At 45.1% G+C, this 18,634-nt stretch overlaps 1 protein-coding gene across 1 annotated transcript; it reads right to left on the bottom strand.

Moving 5' to 3' along the window:
• Window positions 1–576: 576 nt before the first annotated feature.
• Window positions 577–15,810, bottom strand: LOC6507323 (iroquois-class homeodomain protein IRX-6). The gene is made up of 5 exons (XM_001956213.4): window positions 14,944–15,810; window positions 11,796–12,332; window positions 4,487–4,593; window positions 2,110–2,408; window positions 577–1,968 (listed from the first exon to the last, which is right to left on the bottom strand). The coding sequence occupies exons 1-5, from the start codon at window positions 14,983–14,985 to the stop codon at window positions 968–970; spliced, it is 1,986 nt and encodes a 661-aa protein (XP_001956249.3). The 5' UTR covers window positions 14,986–15,810; the 3' UTR covers window positions 577–967.
• Window positions 15,811–18,634: the final 2,824 nt, after the last annotated feature.

Here is an 18,634-nt window from a genome sequence, read left to right as displayed (position 1 = left end):
ATAACTTAAGACGATAAAAACAATAACAGCTAAATCAATGATTGCTCGTGTACATTTGGCTTGGGTTTTGGGGCATTCTGCGGAAGGATGTGTCTCTATATATGGGGGATACAAACATGGATTGATATGTTTAAGGGTCCTTGATTAGGGCTATGATCAGGGGGTAACCGCTAACTCAACATTATGTTCGAAAAATACATAAAGCTTATGGAAAAATAATGGGATATTTGTGAATTATCAAAGTTGTTCGCAATGCTGTCAAAGAATTGTGCATCTATAATTTAGCGGGTGTTACGGTTTTGCCGTATTTAGTTATTTTTCTGGTCGGATAGTCGGATAGTATTTTATGTGTTATTCATTGATGTCGCCCCTGCTATATCTTTCGAATTTACATCCTATAAGCTCTGATTGCATAAGTTGTATGTAATTAAATTAACGTATCTTCAAATGGTTTTTGGATTTTCTTCTCCACAAAATTGCACAACGTCTGGGGCAGCGGTTTGGGTTTACTTTTTTTTATTTTCGACATTTATCGATTTTTTCTCTATATACGTTTATATATGTATATATATTTCCTGGTATTTTTTGTTTTTTTTTTCCTTGTGTTTATTTATTTTTATTAATATTATTATTTTTTTTTGAATGGGAGGGACCCGTGCCAAAGGAACCGCTGCGTTTCAGCTGGTTTACTTTTTTTGCTTGCTATTTGGTATAAGCGGCGTTAATCAAAATACCGAATAATCACATTGTAAATTATTGTCCGAAAGTGTAAATATATACCTTTCATGCCCGGGAATCGGAACCAAAATCAGATTGGATTCAGTGACTATGGCCGCAGGAGCGTCAGCTTCTGCTGCTCCCGGAAGGCGATCAGCGAACGGAAGGCGGATATGGGGGAGTTGGCGGCAGCTGCGGCGGCTGCCATTGAATCAGCCTGGTCCGTTGGGTCCGGAGAAGCCGATGGATGTCATGGCTTTGCACTCAGCGAGGTAACATTCACCCCGGGCGAGATTTTGCCGGAGTGGGAGCTGGACGAGGAGGCGGTGGAGTTGCTGGAGATTGGACCCATCATGTGTTGGGCCGCTGACTGGCCGCTCGTGGTCGGTATGTGCACCACATCGCAGCCCATTGATGAGGATGAACTGGAGGCAGAGGGCGAGGCCACAGGGGGCGGGGCCACCTGTCCCGGAGGTGCAATACTACCGGGTCCACCACTGCCGCCGCCCGTTGTCGTCAAGCTAAGGGGGGCAAAGTGTGGACCATTGGCGGCTCCAGACACCGCCGCTTTCCATAGAAGCGGATTCATTCCGAGCGGTCCGTTGTGCGCCGCCAGACTGGCGCCGAAGGTCCTTTGGTGCTCCAGGAACTCCTGCGTCGGTGCACTCAAATGCGCCGCTGCTGGCCCATAGAAACCCCGGTATAAGTCCGGGCGCACATAGGGAGCATAGTTTGGTATCCTGGCAGCCAAAGGCGACAGGATCTTGCCTGGTGACGGCTGCTGGCCGGGATGTCCGTAGAATCCGGGATGCGTGGGTGGTAGCTCTGCGGCTAGGCTCTCCTTGGTGGGCCCCGAAATAGACTCCTTGCTGTCCTTGGAGGCCATATCGGCTAGCGACCAGATGCGAGGCTTCGCCGTACCGCCCACCGCCGTCTGCAGCGAGTTCTGCTGCGCCTGCTGGTGCTGTTGCAGCAACTGTTGCTGGTGGTGGTGATAGGCGGCGATGTCCGGAGGCGAGCCGGCCGGCGGTCGGAAGTGGTGGTGCAGTGCGGCGGGGTGGAAGAGCGGGTGTGCGCCCGGTGGCATGCTGCCGGGTCTGTCGTACAGATCGGGAGATCCATTGGGCGAGCCGGGCCGCGACTCGGACCACTCGCTGTTGTTGCTCTCTCCCGGCCGGTCCGCCAGCATGTCACCCAGGCGGCCCGAACGGTCCTTGTCGTCCGTGGAGCCCACTCCCGAGTCCTTGGCATCTGCAAGAGGAAAGAAATCGGAATTTAAAATTAAGCATTGGTATTACGATGGGAAAATTTTGTTGGGGAGGTCACATCAGACATTGGATATGTTTTTCAACAATTTTTTTAAAGTATAATTAAGGTAATTTTGTAGCTTACCTAGCAGATCATTGTCCTCCGTGTTCTTGTCGTCGTCGTCGTCGATGTTGGCATCGTCGTCGTCGACTCGGTTCCTTGGCTCCCAGGTCATCTTGTTCTCCTTTTTCAGTCTTCTTCTCGCATTGGCAAACCACGTGGACACCTGCGTCAGCGTCATCTTGGTGATAATGGCCAGCATTATTTTCTCGCCCTTGGTGGGGTAGGGGTTCTTCTTGTGCTCATTCAGCCAGGCCTTTAGTGTGGACGTGGTCTCGCGGGTGGCGTTCTTTCTCCTGGCTCCGTTCAAATCCATGCCGTAGCTGAAAGAAATTTTCAAATTACAAACGGTTAGAGCTTGGTGCGGACATCATTTGGCACGATAAGGAACTGTGAAACCCTCAACCGACAACCGACGATGGACGATAGGCAATGGACGACGATTGCCCTTTTCTGTGAATTGCCGGCAGGTGATTAAGGCCAGAATGGAATGCATGCCCCAGCTGTTGCCAGGTCGTTTTGCCGATCAAGCTCTTTAAATATGCGCCACCGAGAGGGGAATGTTTTGTTGCAGCCAACAAACAATTGTTGCAACAATTTGTTAAACCGCTCAGTAGTGGGCGGGCTTGGCTTTGTTCTGCGTTAAATTTGTTCATCATAAACGCATTTGCATGCCACCTCCCCTGGGCCGGTCACCGGCATTTATGCCTCTGCAGTTTGCGGTCTGACACATGGCTTCTCGTCCCTGTATCCTTCCCGGTATCCCCACTCCCATCACTCTCTTTTTGAATGCATTTCCCCATCGATGGTCGATGCCCGAATGTCGCTGCATGCCACTGCGTGGACAACAACTGTCCTTTATCGCTTTTTGTGGGCAGTTAACATGAACGTTTTTAGTATATTGCCATATATACATCGCGTTGAATATAGGGATATATATATATACCGAAACATTTATTTACACTGAGAAAAATAGAGTGGCTTAATGGCTGTCTCTTCTGTAAAGCGCTTGAAACTCTTTAAAATGTCTCCAAGCCCTAGAATATTTGACATATCCCTAGGACCTTACGAACCTTTTTCTCGTCTCCCTTAAATCCCTTAAATTTTTATAAATTTTATTTCTTTACTGTGTAGGAAATGCAAAACACCGTCGGGGGAGAGAAATCGCATACATGTGTAGCTGTCTCATTTGTAGTTTTCAGACAGCTGCCCGATCCGAACCGAGAGGATGATGACAACGATGTCAACTGGATGCTATAGACTCTATAGTGTAGAGGAATATAATGCCTTTTGGATGAAGATATATATGTATGGGGGGGATGTGGATGTGTGCCAATGGATGCGGTTGCTCTTTTCGCGGTCGGACGCGGCGTACGCTGCATTAATTAATTTAAGTTTCGAATGCAAAGTGTCGCCGAGTGCGAAACACCTGCGCAGACAGGCACTCTGCCTTTGATCACCTGACAGCTGAATATATTTTTTTAATTTTCCTATCAGCTCACTGTAAATGATTGGTGACGACAACAACGCCCCCACTGCTGCTTAAATTGTTTTAAAGTATTTGAAGGGTGGGGCCCTCGGACTGGGGCCTGAGGCGGAGTAGCATTACGCGCGAATATTCCTCCTGAATTTTGAATTAAATTCGCCAGGTTTACGGCCATCACCAGCTTTGCCAACAGCTTGCAGCACGTCATCGCAAAATAACTCAAAATTGATTTATGGCGAATATGGTTGATAGACAACAAATACAAGAAACAACAGCCATCAAACAATAAACAATAAACAGAAAACAGTAGCCGATGCATGAGTCAACTATCAAATTTTGTTATGAGTGTCAATTACAGTGAAAACAATGGGCATAGCGTTGTAGCTGTCCGAACGTGAGTTGACGTGACGGGATGTTGTCGATTGTTTAACCGGCAATTGTGTTTGGAAATTTATGTCACTTCAGCTACCGAATGCAGTTTCTGTCGCTTGTTTGTTGTTTCTTTAATTTTTAGGTGCGTTTCGATCGGCGGAAGCGGCCACCGCCGACGTGCATACGATCAATTACAAGCGCATGAATTGCCGATGCAGGGGAAATTCGAATTTCGAATGCCACTGCGCCTGCGTGCCAATATGCCAGACTTTTACTATTCGAACGCACTTTTCCGAAAACGGCATTTGAATGCACCTGCACGCACCTGCCAGTCGGATAGCCAGCTAGCCTGCCTGCAAAACCTCAATACTCAACACTCAACACTCAATGTCCATTCTTGATCGAAAATTGCTTGCAACTCACGTTCGATCGACGCCTTTCAGCGGACCACCATCTGAGTTCGGTTTATTGGAATGGTTGGGGGGAAGTATCTGTCGGATTCAGATACAGATACTATACTATTCGTATGACTAAGCCTCTCACCTGTTGAACGGATAGCCGGCGAAGGCCGCATCATACGGATGATACATCGAGGGATATGGCCAGGGTGTTGCTCCGGCCACCAGGTTCTCCTTCAAATCGATGCCGGCCTGAAACGAGACAGTGAAAGAATATTAATTATATATTTTTAGACACATCTCCAGACGAATTTTTTTTAGACCTAACCCCTGGGGCAATGGGCTAGACCTTGAACCAAAATTATAAAAAATCATGTTAAACAAATCATTTAAACAACATATTTGTGCCAATGGATGGCTTCAGATGTCACATTGTTATCAGCACAGTGTGTTTCTGTTATAAAAATATTTGTAATTCCTAGAATACTACCTCTCAACTGTTTAATAAGAATTTGAAATGATAATTTCCATCAATTTTTAAATATTTTAAATACATTTTTGACCCACTGTCTTGGAGCTGTGTGATAAGCCAGCATCAGTCTATATAACATGTGGCCAAGTCGTGACACTCTGACAGTGACTTTAGAGCTGCGATCGCCTTTGCATTGTTCTATTTCTATATATTCGGGGAGTTCTCCGAGGTTGTCTTTTTAATCTCAGAGTACTATGTAGCTTTATGGTGACATGACAGTCAGTACTGTCATTAGACAGTTGATAGAAATCACAGAAAACATTTAGGAACACAGACTTTGGCACTGATAGGCGTGGGACTGCCATGTAATGTATATATATTTATATATAGAGCTCCGATTAAGTTTAACACGACAATTATCTACTTTTGTCTTGTCGCAATTCAATGCGACATTTGCCAGCTGTTGAAGCGATAATGGCGGATCGATCGACAGCAGCAGCTGTGTGACAGCTAAGATACATATTCTACACATACACTAACTAACTAAAATTCTAACTAAGGAACTGAGAATGTGTACTAAATATATAGCCATCACCGGGGAAAGTAGTACACCTCCGCAGTTATGACTAAGCAGCGGGGGCACGAAAACAAGATGCGAAATCAATAAGAACCAGCCCGATAGGGATCTACAAGGCACCGCAGGACAACGACAGGATACGGATACCCGAATGCTGCAGGTCTCAGAATCCCAGAATCTATTGTCTGGTTGTCGCGACGAGTGTCTGGCAAAGCGGAAATATTTTTATGTCGCCAACACGAAAATGTTGCTCTTGCTTTTGGTCTTGCTGTTGATGTTGCAACAGCGCTATCGCCGACCATCGACCATTGACTTGGAGTAGGAGTAGAAGTTACAATCGCAGTCTGGCCAAAAAGGTTCCTCCTTCTCCGGGGACTCGACTCGTTTATGCGCAGCATGTGGTGAGTGCGAGTACAGCGGCGATAGACTGATAAACAGCCAAAGCAACAGCCACAGATCTTTTCGACCGGGCCAACTCCAGGGCCAAGGCCCTTTGACAGGTCCAGCACTTTAAAAAACTCTAAGCTACATATGCTAACAATATCGGGGAATAATATTAAAACAATTTTTCGACTGAAATCTTTTCTTTCAGTGCCCAAAGAAGACTTTGCCGACCCCTGGACGATTGCAGAAGTCAGTTAGCCGAACATGGACAGCGTTTTCGGGACAGACTATATTAAATTACACAGCCCGCTCCTATTTCTCAATGGAGCCTCGGGATCGAGGGATCAAAACCGGTTTACGTTTTACAACCTTTACAACAATCACGCCCGGCTATCACAGGAATTGGCCAAAAGTCGAGGAGGAGGATTCAAGTTGCCCAGATTGCTCAAGCTTGCCCGGATCCCGGATCCCGATCCGATCCGCTAAAAAAAATAAAGCGAAAAATCTGTGTCGTGCGTGTTTGGCAGCTTTCGGAGTGCGTGTAGAGGCCATGTTCATGCGGGTAAAGCGCATATAATAAATTGTTGCCAGCCGGCTACCAGCAAAAGTATCTCTTTCCGAGAGGATGCAACAGTAGCAGGCAACTATTTGAACGGCAGCACCTCACGCTCGAATCGATTCAACTCACGGGATTTGCGCTGGCGGTGGTTAATATTAACAACATTCGACATGTTTGCGTCTGCGTTTATTATTACCAATACTGCAACAGCAACAGTTGCAGCACTTATAGCAGCAACATCAACAGCAGCAGCAACAGCAGCAACAGCCACCGCACAGATGCAACTAGTTTTTAAGTTAAATATTGCATTACCATCGGCGACGACAACGGCAATTGTAAAAGCGTTGTAACGCAGATCGTATAATGCCGATAGATGGCTTGTTCCTCGCCAGCAATGCCTATGCATTTGCCAAATGTTCGTATGTAGTTTTGTCACAAAGGCTTGTTTTTACCATTTAAGTATTAAATTAAATGTGACCCCCCTCGATGAACCCTGTATTACAAAGTTCTTCGAGACACAAGGAAATCACTTGCGGTCTTCCCATGAAACCATACAACAGTGACGTGATTCGCTCATAAATCATAAAACTCAAAACCTAATGAACAGATTTGTTTAACCGATAAGTGTATTCCTTGAGTACTCGGGTAATAAATTTAACGAGTCCAATTCATAATAAGTATAAAGTTTGTCAAATAAAAATGTTTCCATTAATCTTGAATGCAATAAAAATCAAATATTTGACAAGGTCTATGTGTTTCGCTTGAGGGATAAGCTTGAGGAACTTTCCCCGCCCACGGAAGCAACATGAATGAGTGGCCACCGGCCAGTGGTTGCTACTTGCCACAAGCATCTCAAGTGGTTAGGAGATGTCTGATCCGACAACCGACCGGAGTGCGTCGTTTCACGCATCGGAAAGTGCGGTTTGCCATTTACTTATTTGCTCATCAGGCCCAACGTCTGCCTTTGCGGGCAAATTAAATAATTCAAATTAAAATGGGAATGGAGACTGGGCACTGGGGACTTTGTCTTCATTACTAAGGAAATTCTGCGACTGTGTACCCTTCACGCCAAAACGTCAATGGGCATTGCCATCCGGATAAAGAGGGGCTACGGCTACGGCTCCGGCTCCTGTGGTCTGTCGCCTTGATGCGCCACGATTTGAGCGATGCGCGTAATGACGGGTCGAGTTAATTAATTGCTGCTTCGATTTAAAAATAAACGCACGTTTGCCCGCCGCATTCCCGCCTGTACAGCGAAGAATGAATGGAATCGGATTCGTACGAGTATTTGGAATTGAAGTCGGAATCGGAATCGAAATCGAAATTGAAATTGAAATTGACGACAGCGTGGAGTTTAAGTTGCGCCAAAGAATGTGCCATGTCCTAGGCAAGTTAATCTACACAAGAAAAAATATATTTTTATTATATATTTTATTCTTCACCCTTTGCTATATAATGTAGACTTTATTTTTTCCTGTGCATCCTTTGGCTTCTCCGTAACTTTTTTTTTTATGAAATCTGGAGCTCTCAGCCCGATGACACTTTTTTTCACAACTTGCTTATAAAGTTGTACGGCTCTGAGGTTGCTGGTGATGTTGCTGCTGGTCGTGTTGCCTGTTTGTTTGTACGTTGTTCGTATGCGTTGCCATGACTGCTAATTTGTTTGTTGTAGGCAGGCAGGGCAGCCCCATTCAGGCTTTCAGGCTTTCAGACCCATGCCCGAACAAAATACTCAATACCCACACTCGAGCACACTTCCTTTTTGGCTTTGTGGGTGTGCGAGTGCGGTGTGTGTTCGGTATAAGAGTGCAAAATTTACTGTTAACGAACATTTTCAACTTTGCCAAAAAGCCAAACAACAACGGCAGCAACACAAAAACTTTCCACAACACTTACGGCAACAACAATGAGCTTGGTGCTAGCAGTAAATGTATTTAGTACTTTGCCCAGGCCAAGGCATGACACCACCCACCAAGCCACCGAGCCACCCATCCACCCACCGACACCTTGCCATTAGAGCCAGCAACCCCCGAGAACAACACGACAACACTTCGACATTTTGAAAGTTGACAAATCAGTGCATGTAGCCCGGTTCCAAGGAGGCCAGGATGTGCCCAGGATTCGGGGCAGTCGGGAGTCTGTATTCCCCTGAATCTCTATCTGAGGGGTTGTTTTCAGCCATCATAAAGGGCGGAGGGATAGCTTCTATGTACAGACAGAGTATGTAGTATGTATGGGCCCCGATTTGTAGTTGCTTTCTGCTACATTTTGTAGAAAACTTGCCAGCGGCAAAAGTTTTTGTAGCTCCCACAGGATATGGAGAGCGTATACACCGCACATTTCGAGTCCTTTGTTGCTGTTCGGCAGCAAGACCCATAGCGACTATGTTGTCGAGTGTGAAATTTCATGCTTGCATTGTTGTCGTTGATGATGTTGCGGCACTTAAACTGGGGAAAAGTCAATATACCATTTTGGCTACTTGCCCGAAAGCGTCAAGTGCCTAAAAACTCCCATTCCCCCACAAAGGACTATGGGGCACTCATTTGAAAGGCAGACTTTTTTATAGAAGTTTTCGGAAAAGTTTAAAGACCCATTCATTAGAGTCTAAGATCTAGTATCTTCTTGAATTTAAAACTTTGAAAATTCTATTCTATAATCTAGATATCCCTGATCCTTGATACTTATCGAGTTAAAAATTGAAACATTTTCCCTGTTCTGTGAGTGATAAGTGATCCCTTTTAAATTAAGGGCGTCGTTGAACAATTAAAAAAATTAATTTATCCGAGTGTCAGTGAATGTGCAGGATGCAACATATGCGTCGAGGACGCAGTCAATTTGGACCTACGGATAAATAGATGAACGGATGAATGGAGCGGGCCTGGGAATGGGATTGGGATATGGGCACGGGAACGGGACACTTGGAGGGCGGACAGAATGACAGCCTGTCACTTGCGTGTTGACAAATTTATTAATAAGGTACGAGGCGGCGAGGCAAGTCGACGCCCCCAAAGGCACAGCAACAGCACTACCAACAACAAGATGGAAAAACGGATGAAAAACACCGGGCGCGGCCTGGGCCCGGCCTATTTGTTAGCGGGCGGTGCTCTTCAAATGTATCTTGCCATTTGAAATGACAGCGATGCCTCTGTGTAGTGGCGGTTGCACCACCGGGCCAGGCCAGGGAAGGCCGGGACGTACTCATCATCATCATCCACCTTAGAGCCGGAGTCACATTTGGAGTTTTTGGGTAAAAATGGGAATGAGAAATGGTAATGGGGAATGGGAAATATATTCCCGCGATGCGGCAAACTGACAGCCGCTTGACAGCTCGTGTCAAAGTAATGAATCCACCGCATTGAGCAGACACTTTTACAACTATACTACGGCAATATATCTAGGAGATGTATATATAACTCAATGCCTTAAAGAGAATCGCTTCAGTTTAGCGCCGGCGGTACAAGCTGAAGTGACTAATTACGACCCCAGATGATTTATTTAGCAGATGCCACCTCGACCCGCGACCCACGACCTGTTTTGTCTTTTAAACGCTACGTGTAAAGCCTCTTTGGATCATAGAATCTCAAGTGCCGCGTGTGTGTGCCACATGACACTTCCATCAAATTGTTTTCCTATTAAATTGCTGTGTCAGCACACAGATAGTGAGTGCCTCGATCTCGATTGGGATCACTGATCGATGCCTTCCGATGCGGCAATTTTTTCAGATTTTTTTTCTGTTAATTTTTGGGAAGACAATGGCTAAATTTATACGAAATCACAGCTACTGGTATACGACCGGTTTTTCTAATTTTATTACACTGTTTTTTTTGTTCACCTCAAACTAAACCAGTTCACATGCAAATGAGAATTTGAAATATTTTATTAGGTATATGTTTGATTAGTCGAAACACCATTGGTGGACATCGATTGAGCTTAAATCACTTTACGGCGATTATAAGCTTAGCTTTAATAAAAATTGGATCAAAAAAAAAAAAAAAATTGGATTTCTTTTCAATCGGAGAGTGTTTATAGCACAGGCACACACTTTTCTGATGGCGATTTTTAATTTTGCTTGATCTTCAGTAGCCATTCTAAATACTCGACGGGCCATTCATTAAACTCTCAGTTTCAATTTCACAGTCGTCAGCTCGTTTCGGGTTCTGCTTCTGTTTCGTTGGGCCCCGGAGAGGGCCCCGGAGTGGTGCCGTCATCGTCAGCTTTTAAAAGACTTTTTTCTTTTTGGCTTGTAAGCAAATAAATTAATGTGTTCACTTTTGAATGCGACATTTTATCGGATCATATTTAATGGGCGCTGTTTGTATTTGGGGCCTCGGAAGGCGAAGGAACAGAAGTGCCTACCAAACGGTTTGCCGATTAATTCGAACATATTATTAGGGCTTTAACCATTCCGGACAAAGCAATTTAATATTCTGGGACAAATTCTTAGAGTTTTAAAAAACAATTAGGCACAAGATAGCCATTAAATTGCATCTGTCACAGTTAACATAGATTTCCCAAAACATTTACAATTTTAATTCGAAACCAAGAATATTCTCCAGAACTGTAACAACTGACAACACATGCCAGAAACACTGGGTGTCCTGGGTGTAGGATACTGGGATACCCGGGTCCAGTTTCCAGTTCCTGGGCTCCGCATGTGGTCTCTTAGTACATTGCAGCCAGAATAGAATTGTTGGCAAACAAAGGCAAATTACATGATGCTATTAGAAGAGCAGTGCCGGTGAACAAAGGGCCGACGGCGAAGCGCCGGACATGTGGCGAGCAAGACGTGCCGTGGTCCATTGTGTCCACAAATTCGGACAGGAGGACAGGAACCTCACAATCAGTTTCTGGCTCTGGCTCTGGCTCTGGCTCTGGCTCTGGCTCTGGCTCTGGCTCTGGCTCTGGCTCTGGCTATGACTCTGACTCTGAAGATCGAGTCTTAAGCCGCAATCATATTTCGCAACAATGTGGCTTGAAAAATCGCCAAAAGGTGCACCGACAAGCGAAAGGTCAGGCATAGGCTTAAAGCCCTAAGTACCGCAGGCAGTGGGACCCGCGTGGCCCCACAGGCCTGACAAATCGCTTCAAGCGAGGCTCTGCTGTAGGCCCTGGCACAAGTTCGGAAGCATAGACTCCAAGGGCCAAGGGGACACTATCAAATGACGACGCGATTCTGACTCCGACTCTGAGTCTGAATCTGACTTCCAAGGTGGTCTCCCGGTCCGCGGCTGGACAAATTCACAAATTTATTGCGCCATTGTTTGGGACATATGACTTATGAACAGGCTTTTTGGTACACTGTGGAAAATAATATCCTTAGAAGAATTTATGGGCAAGCAACCTAATTTTAAAAACCTGTTTGTTACATCCTGGGGAGTAGTTTTTACTCAAAAACATAAACAAAAACTAAACTAGACTTCTTAAACCCCATTTTATACTATGGTCTTATTCTTGTAACTTACCGGATTGGCGTAGAACGGCGGCTGATCCGCCGCTATGCCGGAGAGGTAGGCGGACATGCCCTCCGGATAGACGCCGAGCGGTACGCCGCCGGCGGCCGCTAGTCGCTGGTAGCTGAGCATGTCATACTGGCAGGAGCAGATCGTCTGGCCGCTGACCGGATCCGTGTAGATGGTGCGTCCCGTATCACAGCAGCGGTTGGGCGGGGGATTTCCCGAGCCAGGCGCCGGCGCCGCTCCCGGGGCGGAGGAGTGTGGACCCGGAGGCGGAGCACCGACAACTGGGAGTCCGGCGGGGAGACCGGCAACCGGGCCACACGGCGATGTGGAGCGAGCACCCGGCGGCACTGTCGACGTAACCATGCTGATGCCGCTGTGTCCGGGTCCGGAGACGCCTCCTAGACCGACACCGATTCCGGGGGCACTGAGTGGCTGGGCGGCGGGGCAGGCGAGCGTGGGCAGCGTCGAGGGCGGACTCTGTGGAGCGTTGATTGGAGGCGTGTTGGGCGACGAGGTGGCAAGGTGAGTTGAAACGGCATTCTGAAAAAAGAGTTTAAGAATAAGAAATATAATTTGTCCGAAAAGAGAACCTTTGAAATGTTGAAGCTAATAAACATAATTATCCTTTTTTTGTGGCCAATAAGAAATCCTGCTCTTCTTGTTTATAAACTTAATTGATTAATGTGTCTGCTAAGAGGAATAATAATCATAAAAATTCAACTCCCGCAACAAAACATAACAAATACCATAAACATTAATAAGCATTGTTTACCAAAAAGTATAAAAACGAAACTAATTTAAAAACGATGCACAAATATTTTACATTGTGGCCTTTTCCAATCCATTCCTTAGGTTTATGGCGGGCCATTAAAGCGTTGCTTCTTCAGTTGGATGGATAAAAAATAAAAAAAAAAGGGAAGGGATGGGATGGAACTGAAAAATACTCAATAGATGGTCTACTGTACCGGGCTACCAACTGGCACTAAAACTTAATTAAAAACGTTGCCCCCTTATCAGCGCGATAAGCGCGACTCTTCACCAGGGTAGAGCCGTGGGCTGTGGGCCCTTCAAGTTGGGATTCCGATTCTGATTCCGATCCCAACCCGAACCCGAACCCTTCTGCTGTCTCAGTCAATAAAATGAAACTCCCCAACCAGAGACGCCTCCGGCTCCTTTCCCCTTTTTCTATCTTCAAAGTGGGGCCGCCATTACCAACAAATCATGTTTTCGATTGACAACATTGATTTAAATTACACAGCCGATTGCTGCCAACGACGACAGCGGCAACAGCAACAGCAACAACGGCAACAACTGCAACATCGACAACAGCAACGGCAACGGCCTAAGAGCAATTTGATTGTAAGTTGTCCAATGACTGCCTGGATCGGAGGAGCTCTTGACTATATACACATATATATGTATATGCTTGTGTGCATAAGCCTATCGCGCACTTTTGTCAACACTTTTAGTCAGCCAACTGCAACAGCAACAGAAACAACTGCAACAGTGCAATAGCAACAACAGGAGGGCACAAGAGCAACGTACACATTCGCATATATGCGACATGTAGAGACAAACAAGTTTCAGGTTTGTTTATCGCGCTGCCTCTTTGGTTGCCCGTGTTAACTTAACTTCTTTTTTTTTACTTTTTTTACTTTTTCTGTTGTATTTTCTCCGCGTTGCTCTTCCCGTTTAACATTTTACAAATGATCCGAGGCGTAAGATACGATTTTTATCGCAGCACGCCGGTCACAGAGCTGCAACATGTACGTACGGTCGTCGTGATTGATACCGCCGCCGCCGCTGCTGCTGCTGCCTATGTTGCATGCCCCCTCCTGAAAAAGTATTGATGTTCGGGGCCTTCGTCTCGTGCTTTCATCAAGTGACAACTCAAGTGGCCCTATGCGATTAAAAATTAATTCCCGGTGTTGCCTGGACGGATGGATCTACTGCTACTTCGGTTCCGGCTTATCAGTCGGCTCTTTGAATCAGCCGCCGATGATTATCCGGCTATCTCACCGACTAGGGTCCTACAATGTACATATTTACTCGTTCGATCCAATAAGTCTATATATATTTGGTTGGAAGCGACAAAATATGGAATAACATCCTCTAGAAAGACCTCTATTAGGAACCACTAGGGTCAGTGGGTTTAATGGTTTATTATTGACATTATGATTCAAATATTGTAAAATTAAACTCTGAACTTGAATTAATTTAAACTCTTTTTCTCTATCAAGCTCTCAAGTTCTATTATTTGGTGGTTAGGATAAGTAGAAAATAAGCAAACCCCGAATTCTTGAAAACTCTCTATACTGCCCCATAATATTTTCCCTGTTTATGTTAGCTCTTCCCCGCCTAAAGTTGGGGCATTGTTTATATCTATAGAATTCCAAAGTCAAGTGTGTATATGCTTTCATGTGTTGAGTGACTCTGAATTGATTACATTTGGGCCGAAGAGGCAATGGATCAAATTTCCAATAAGGGACACTACAAAAGACCCTAACCAAAAACTTGTATTGGGGATTTCAGAGACCAGGATAAGGACGGGAAGGAATACTATACGATTACAATGACCTTGCTGTGCTTAGTTAACAACCAAAAGACATTGCCCAATGGGATCTTTGGCGAATTGGCAGCCGCAATTTTCGAATAGATGTAGCAACTGTGGTCCTGACATTTTCAAAGCAGACAACCCATCGCCCCGAACATCTTCTCTTTGGTTTATTTTTAACTCCATGTCTTCCGTTTGCCAAATCAGATTGTTAAGGCATTCGAACCGCGAATCGCGAAACCCAAAGACTAATCCCCACACGGTTCTGAGTGTTTCTACTTGTCTCGAAGGGGATCTGGGGATCTGTGGGGTAAAACGTGTCTACTCGTATAATTGCACTGATTTATTTCTGATGATCTTAATGTCGATTTCGAGACTCGATCAACAAGTGCACTGCAAAACGAGTTAGCCAACTCGGACAGTTTGCATATTTAAAAATAACTGGGAGTGCAATCTAATTGTAACTATCCACCGGGCGAATACCAATCAAGCTAAACTCAGTCATTAACATCAGATACAATCCGTGTTTTTCACGTTTTACAAGTCATAAATATTTGAGAGCGATGAGTACGATTAGGAACAAATTGAAATACGCACCATTACTAAACTGATACCGGTTTCATTACTGTGCACTGTCATTTAATATTAATTTTTGCTTTTAACTAAAACTATAAAGCAAATCTTAAAGTTACGATCCGATCGACAGAGAGACACAGTGGCTGAGATGGTGTTGCTGAAGCTGAGGCTGGAGAGGAGGTGGTGATGGTGATGGGTCCGGAGGTGTCTGTTGTTGTGTTGTTTGGTTGGAAACTCGCGCACAATCAAATAATCCGAAAGTGATCCGTAGTAGTAGTTATATGTTGAATCCAAAACTTTAGTTAGCACTTGTTTTTTTTTTTGCACGCAGAGTTTCGAGTGTGAGTGGGTGAGTGTGTTTTATTTCATATTTTGTATTTTTGATTTTTTACAACTTGCACTTGCCGACGGCTAAGGAACGTGGCCCGGACGATCGCCTGGCGCTGTTAGCACTACGGTTTCTTTTTTACGGGCTAGCATCCGCGACGAGGGGCGATCGAAACACAACCGGAGAGTTGCAGCAGGATAGAAGGGAGAGCTAGCTATCCGGAGGATGTGCGTTGGCGATGCCCCCAAAAAAAAGGGCAGACGTTCTCGAACGAAGGCGTTCTCGTACCGACTCGAGCACGAATGATTCGGAATCGGAATCGAATTGAAAAATCTGTGTGCCTGTGCGGCTGTGCGGATGTATCTGAATCTGATTCTGAATCTGGGGAATCTGCAACGGCGACTGCGACGGCGACGGCGGGCAGAGAGCACAATCCCAATTCCAATTCCAATTCCACAGTGCGGCGTTGCGGCTCAAGCGGACACACGAACGATACGAACAATCTGCGTAACAGTCAAAAGTAGACTAACATGAGTTTCTTGAGCAACTACAAAGTGTACGACAAATGGGAATTACACGACAACCGACAATCGAAAACAGCGCCGGGCAGCAACAACAACCACGGAACGAGCGTACGGCACACACAGATACATAGATACTCCGCCACACAGATACAAATGTTGGGTGGTGTGCGTGAGAGCGAGAGAGCCAAACGGGTTTTGCGCCCCTTATTTTTACTCTTGCCACATTGGTGTTAGTGCGTTCTCTTCGCCTGCCACAACGATGGCGGTGGTGGTGGTGCGTATCTGTGTTGCCGTATTTGCCCTGCCTGCAGACGTATCTGTATCTGTATCTGTATCTGTAAATGTATCTGAGAGGTTGAAAAACAAAAAGTAGCAAACGAGGCGGACGACGAGGAGCACGACCAGAGAAACGAACAACGGCAATAATGATTATCATTATAAGTGGGCTGGCGCTGGGGCTGTGTGTGGCAATTGGTGTTCCGAGTGCGAGTGAGACGGTGTGGCACGATAACCGGTTGCGTCATGGGAGTGAGGTAGAGGCAGCAGCAGCAGCAGAAGCAGCCACAGCCACAACAGCAGCAGCAGCAGCAATGTCAGAGCACACACAAAGAAAAAAAAAAGTATCTGAGCACTGTGACCATAAATAAAGTATCTGGCAGTTTGGTGGCGGGCCAGAACGGGACGACAACAATTGCCGGTGAATGCGATTCGTGGCCGAGGCGGCAGCGGCAACATTACCCGTTTGCTGGCGTTGGCTGCCCGTGTGTGTTGGCCCTGTTGAAGTGAGATGGAGCGATCCATGGAGTCTATGGAGCAGCAGCAACACAGCAACGACAACGGCAACTCGGAGCAGCAGAACATGAAAAAATTAACTTAACAACTAGAAAAATGGCTGTTATTGCGTGTTGTTGTAAATGCCGATGTATGTATTTGTAGGCACTGTTGTTGCTGCTACTTCTGCTGCTGCTGCTGATGTTGCTGTTGCAATGCTGCTACTTGCTGTTGCTGTTGCTGCTGCTGCTGCTGCTACGTTGCTGCTGCTGCTACTTCTGCTGCGGCCTGCTACTACTGCTGTGGCTGCCGTGGGTGTTGCTACGTGTAGTTGTTGCCATAAACAACACAACAACAACACAAGCAACAACAACAACAACAGGAGTAGCATGAACGTCGCAAAGTGTTTACGCTGCTGCCTCGCCGTTGAAAATAAAAAAAAAAAGGAAAGAAAAGCCTGATGAACATGAACGAAACTCGTGAAGTGAAAAGAGAGGTTGGGCCAACGCTGGGTAATGTTTTATCATCCATCCGTCGAAACCACCCCCCTGCCCCTTTTTGGCCCACCACCCCCGGCTTTCCCCAACTGACCGCTTTGGCTGGATTGGTGGCATCTTTCGCGCTGCTCCACCAAAACGCCACCGCAGCTGCTATGTTGCTGCCGTCGCTTCTGCTGCTGCTGTTGCTGCTACTACAACATACGCTCTTACATTTTATTATGTAGGTATTTGTTTTCCTTTTTTTTTGTTTTTTGTATTTTTTGTTGCCTCTTGCCGTGGCGTTTCTTTAACTTTTTCTAATTAATTGAAACGCCACTCGAGAGGAGTGACGGCAGCTGCTAGACGGAGATGGCAGAGCCACTGTGTGGCGTTTATGTGATACATATGTATCTGTATGTGTACTAAGTACATTCTAAAGCTACTTTGTTGTTCCTGGCAATCGGTGTATCCACCTCATCGTCCTTTAGCAGAAGGACCTCCCCTCCCATGCCCCACATCTCGACCCACATCCCACCACCCACCCACCACTGAGCTCTGTGTCGCACACGCAGTAAACAAATTCTTACAACATTTAAATGAAGTTACTGCAGCTTTATCCTTTCCGCCATTCCCCGACATTAACGATTCGCTCCTCGATAGTCATTTATTAAGTGTTTGCTTTTCGCCAAAGATGGTCTGTCGGTTTTCATGGAAATTAATGGTCTGGCAGTGCCAAAAATAATAGTTTTACTAACCATGGTAAGTTGTCCGGAATCAATTTTTTTTGCAGTAAATAAAGTTATCTTTAACCTCTATAGTTTTTTGCCTTTTTTTATGAGTTGGTAAAGTTTGTAGAGATACTAATGATGGTAGTGGAATTATGGTTTTTAAAGTAATGTACTCCAAATATTATTAAAATTTGATAAACATTTTTGGGTTTCTGAAAGAAAAGTTAATCAAAAATTGTACGTATAATAAAAATTTTATATTATATCTCTCAGTAAAAGATCTTACTGTATCATACATATATTAGAATTGGTTCTACTAATAATTTCTGGTAGAATTAATCAATAAATCATTTATAAATGTTGAACAATTTATATTTAAACACAATTTCAAAAAAACATGTTTTTGAAACTTTACCATCTTATTATTTTAAATTAAATGGAGAAATAGGCTTATAATTAACCAAATAAAGTAAATAATATTATTTATTATGGATAAAAATGAAAATTATTTTGACATAATAATTATGCAAGTAAAAATTAATAAATTATTTTAATGACCATCTTTTTTTCCACTCCCTATCTTATACCCTCGGCACTCTCATTAAATAAGAAGCAAGCAGATATGTACATATTTTCCGGGGTAACCCAGTTTGAGTTACTTTTACGATCCGTATCTGTATCTGCCATCAGAGGCTTCTTTTTAATTCGGAGCGACATTAATTGGCTCGCGAGCAACAAATTCAGATCACGTTAACCCATTGGCGCGCCTACAAAATTGCCGTCGCCTTCTGTTCGGGAGGACGACAAGTCTCGCAACCGCAGCGGCAACTTGGCAACTCCGAAGGGAAAACCGGGGGTCGAAAAAAGGGGGGGTGGGTGGTT

The sequence above is a fragment of the Drosophila ananassae genome, chromosome 2R, assembly GCF_017639315.1.
Source record: "Drosophila ananassae strain 14024-0371.13 chromosome 2R, ASM1763931v2, whole genome shotgun sequence".
Lineage (NCBI taxonomy): Eukaryota > Metazoa > Arthropoda > Insecta > Diptera > Drosophilidae > Drosophila > Drosophila ananassae.
The sequence above is the reverse complement of the archived record's forward strand: the minus strand, read 5'-3'. Positions and strand labels throughout refer to the sequence as shown.

Bases quoted from the DNA above. Each gene is read 5' to 3' on its own strand.
- LOC6507323 (XM_001956213.4), bottom strand. From the start codon at position 14,985: ATGACAGTGCACAGTAATGAAACCGGTATCAGTTTAGTAATG. The intron at 4,594-11,795 runs GTAAGTTACAAG...GTCTCGTTTCAG, and splicing joins CGCCGTTCTACGCCAATCCG to GCCGGCATCGATTTGAAGGA. The intron at 2,409-4,486 runs GTGAGAGGCTTA...AATTTCTTTCAG, and splicing joins GCCGGCTATCCGTTCAACAG to CTACGGCATGGATTTGAACG.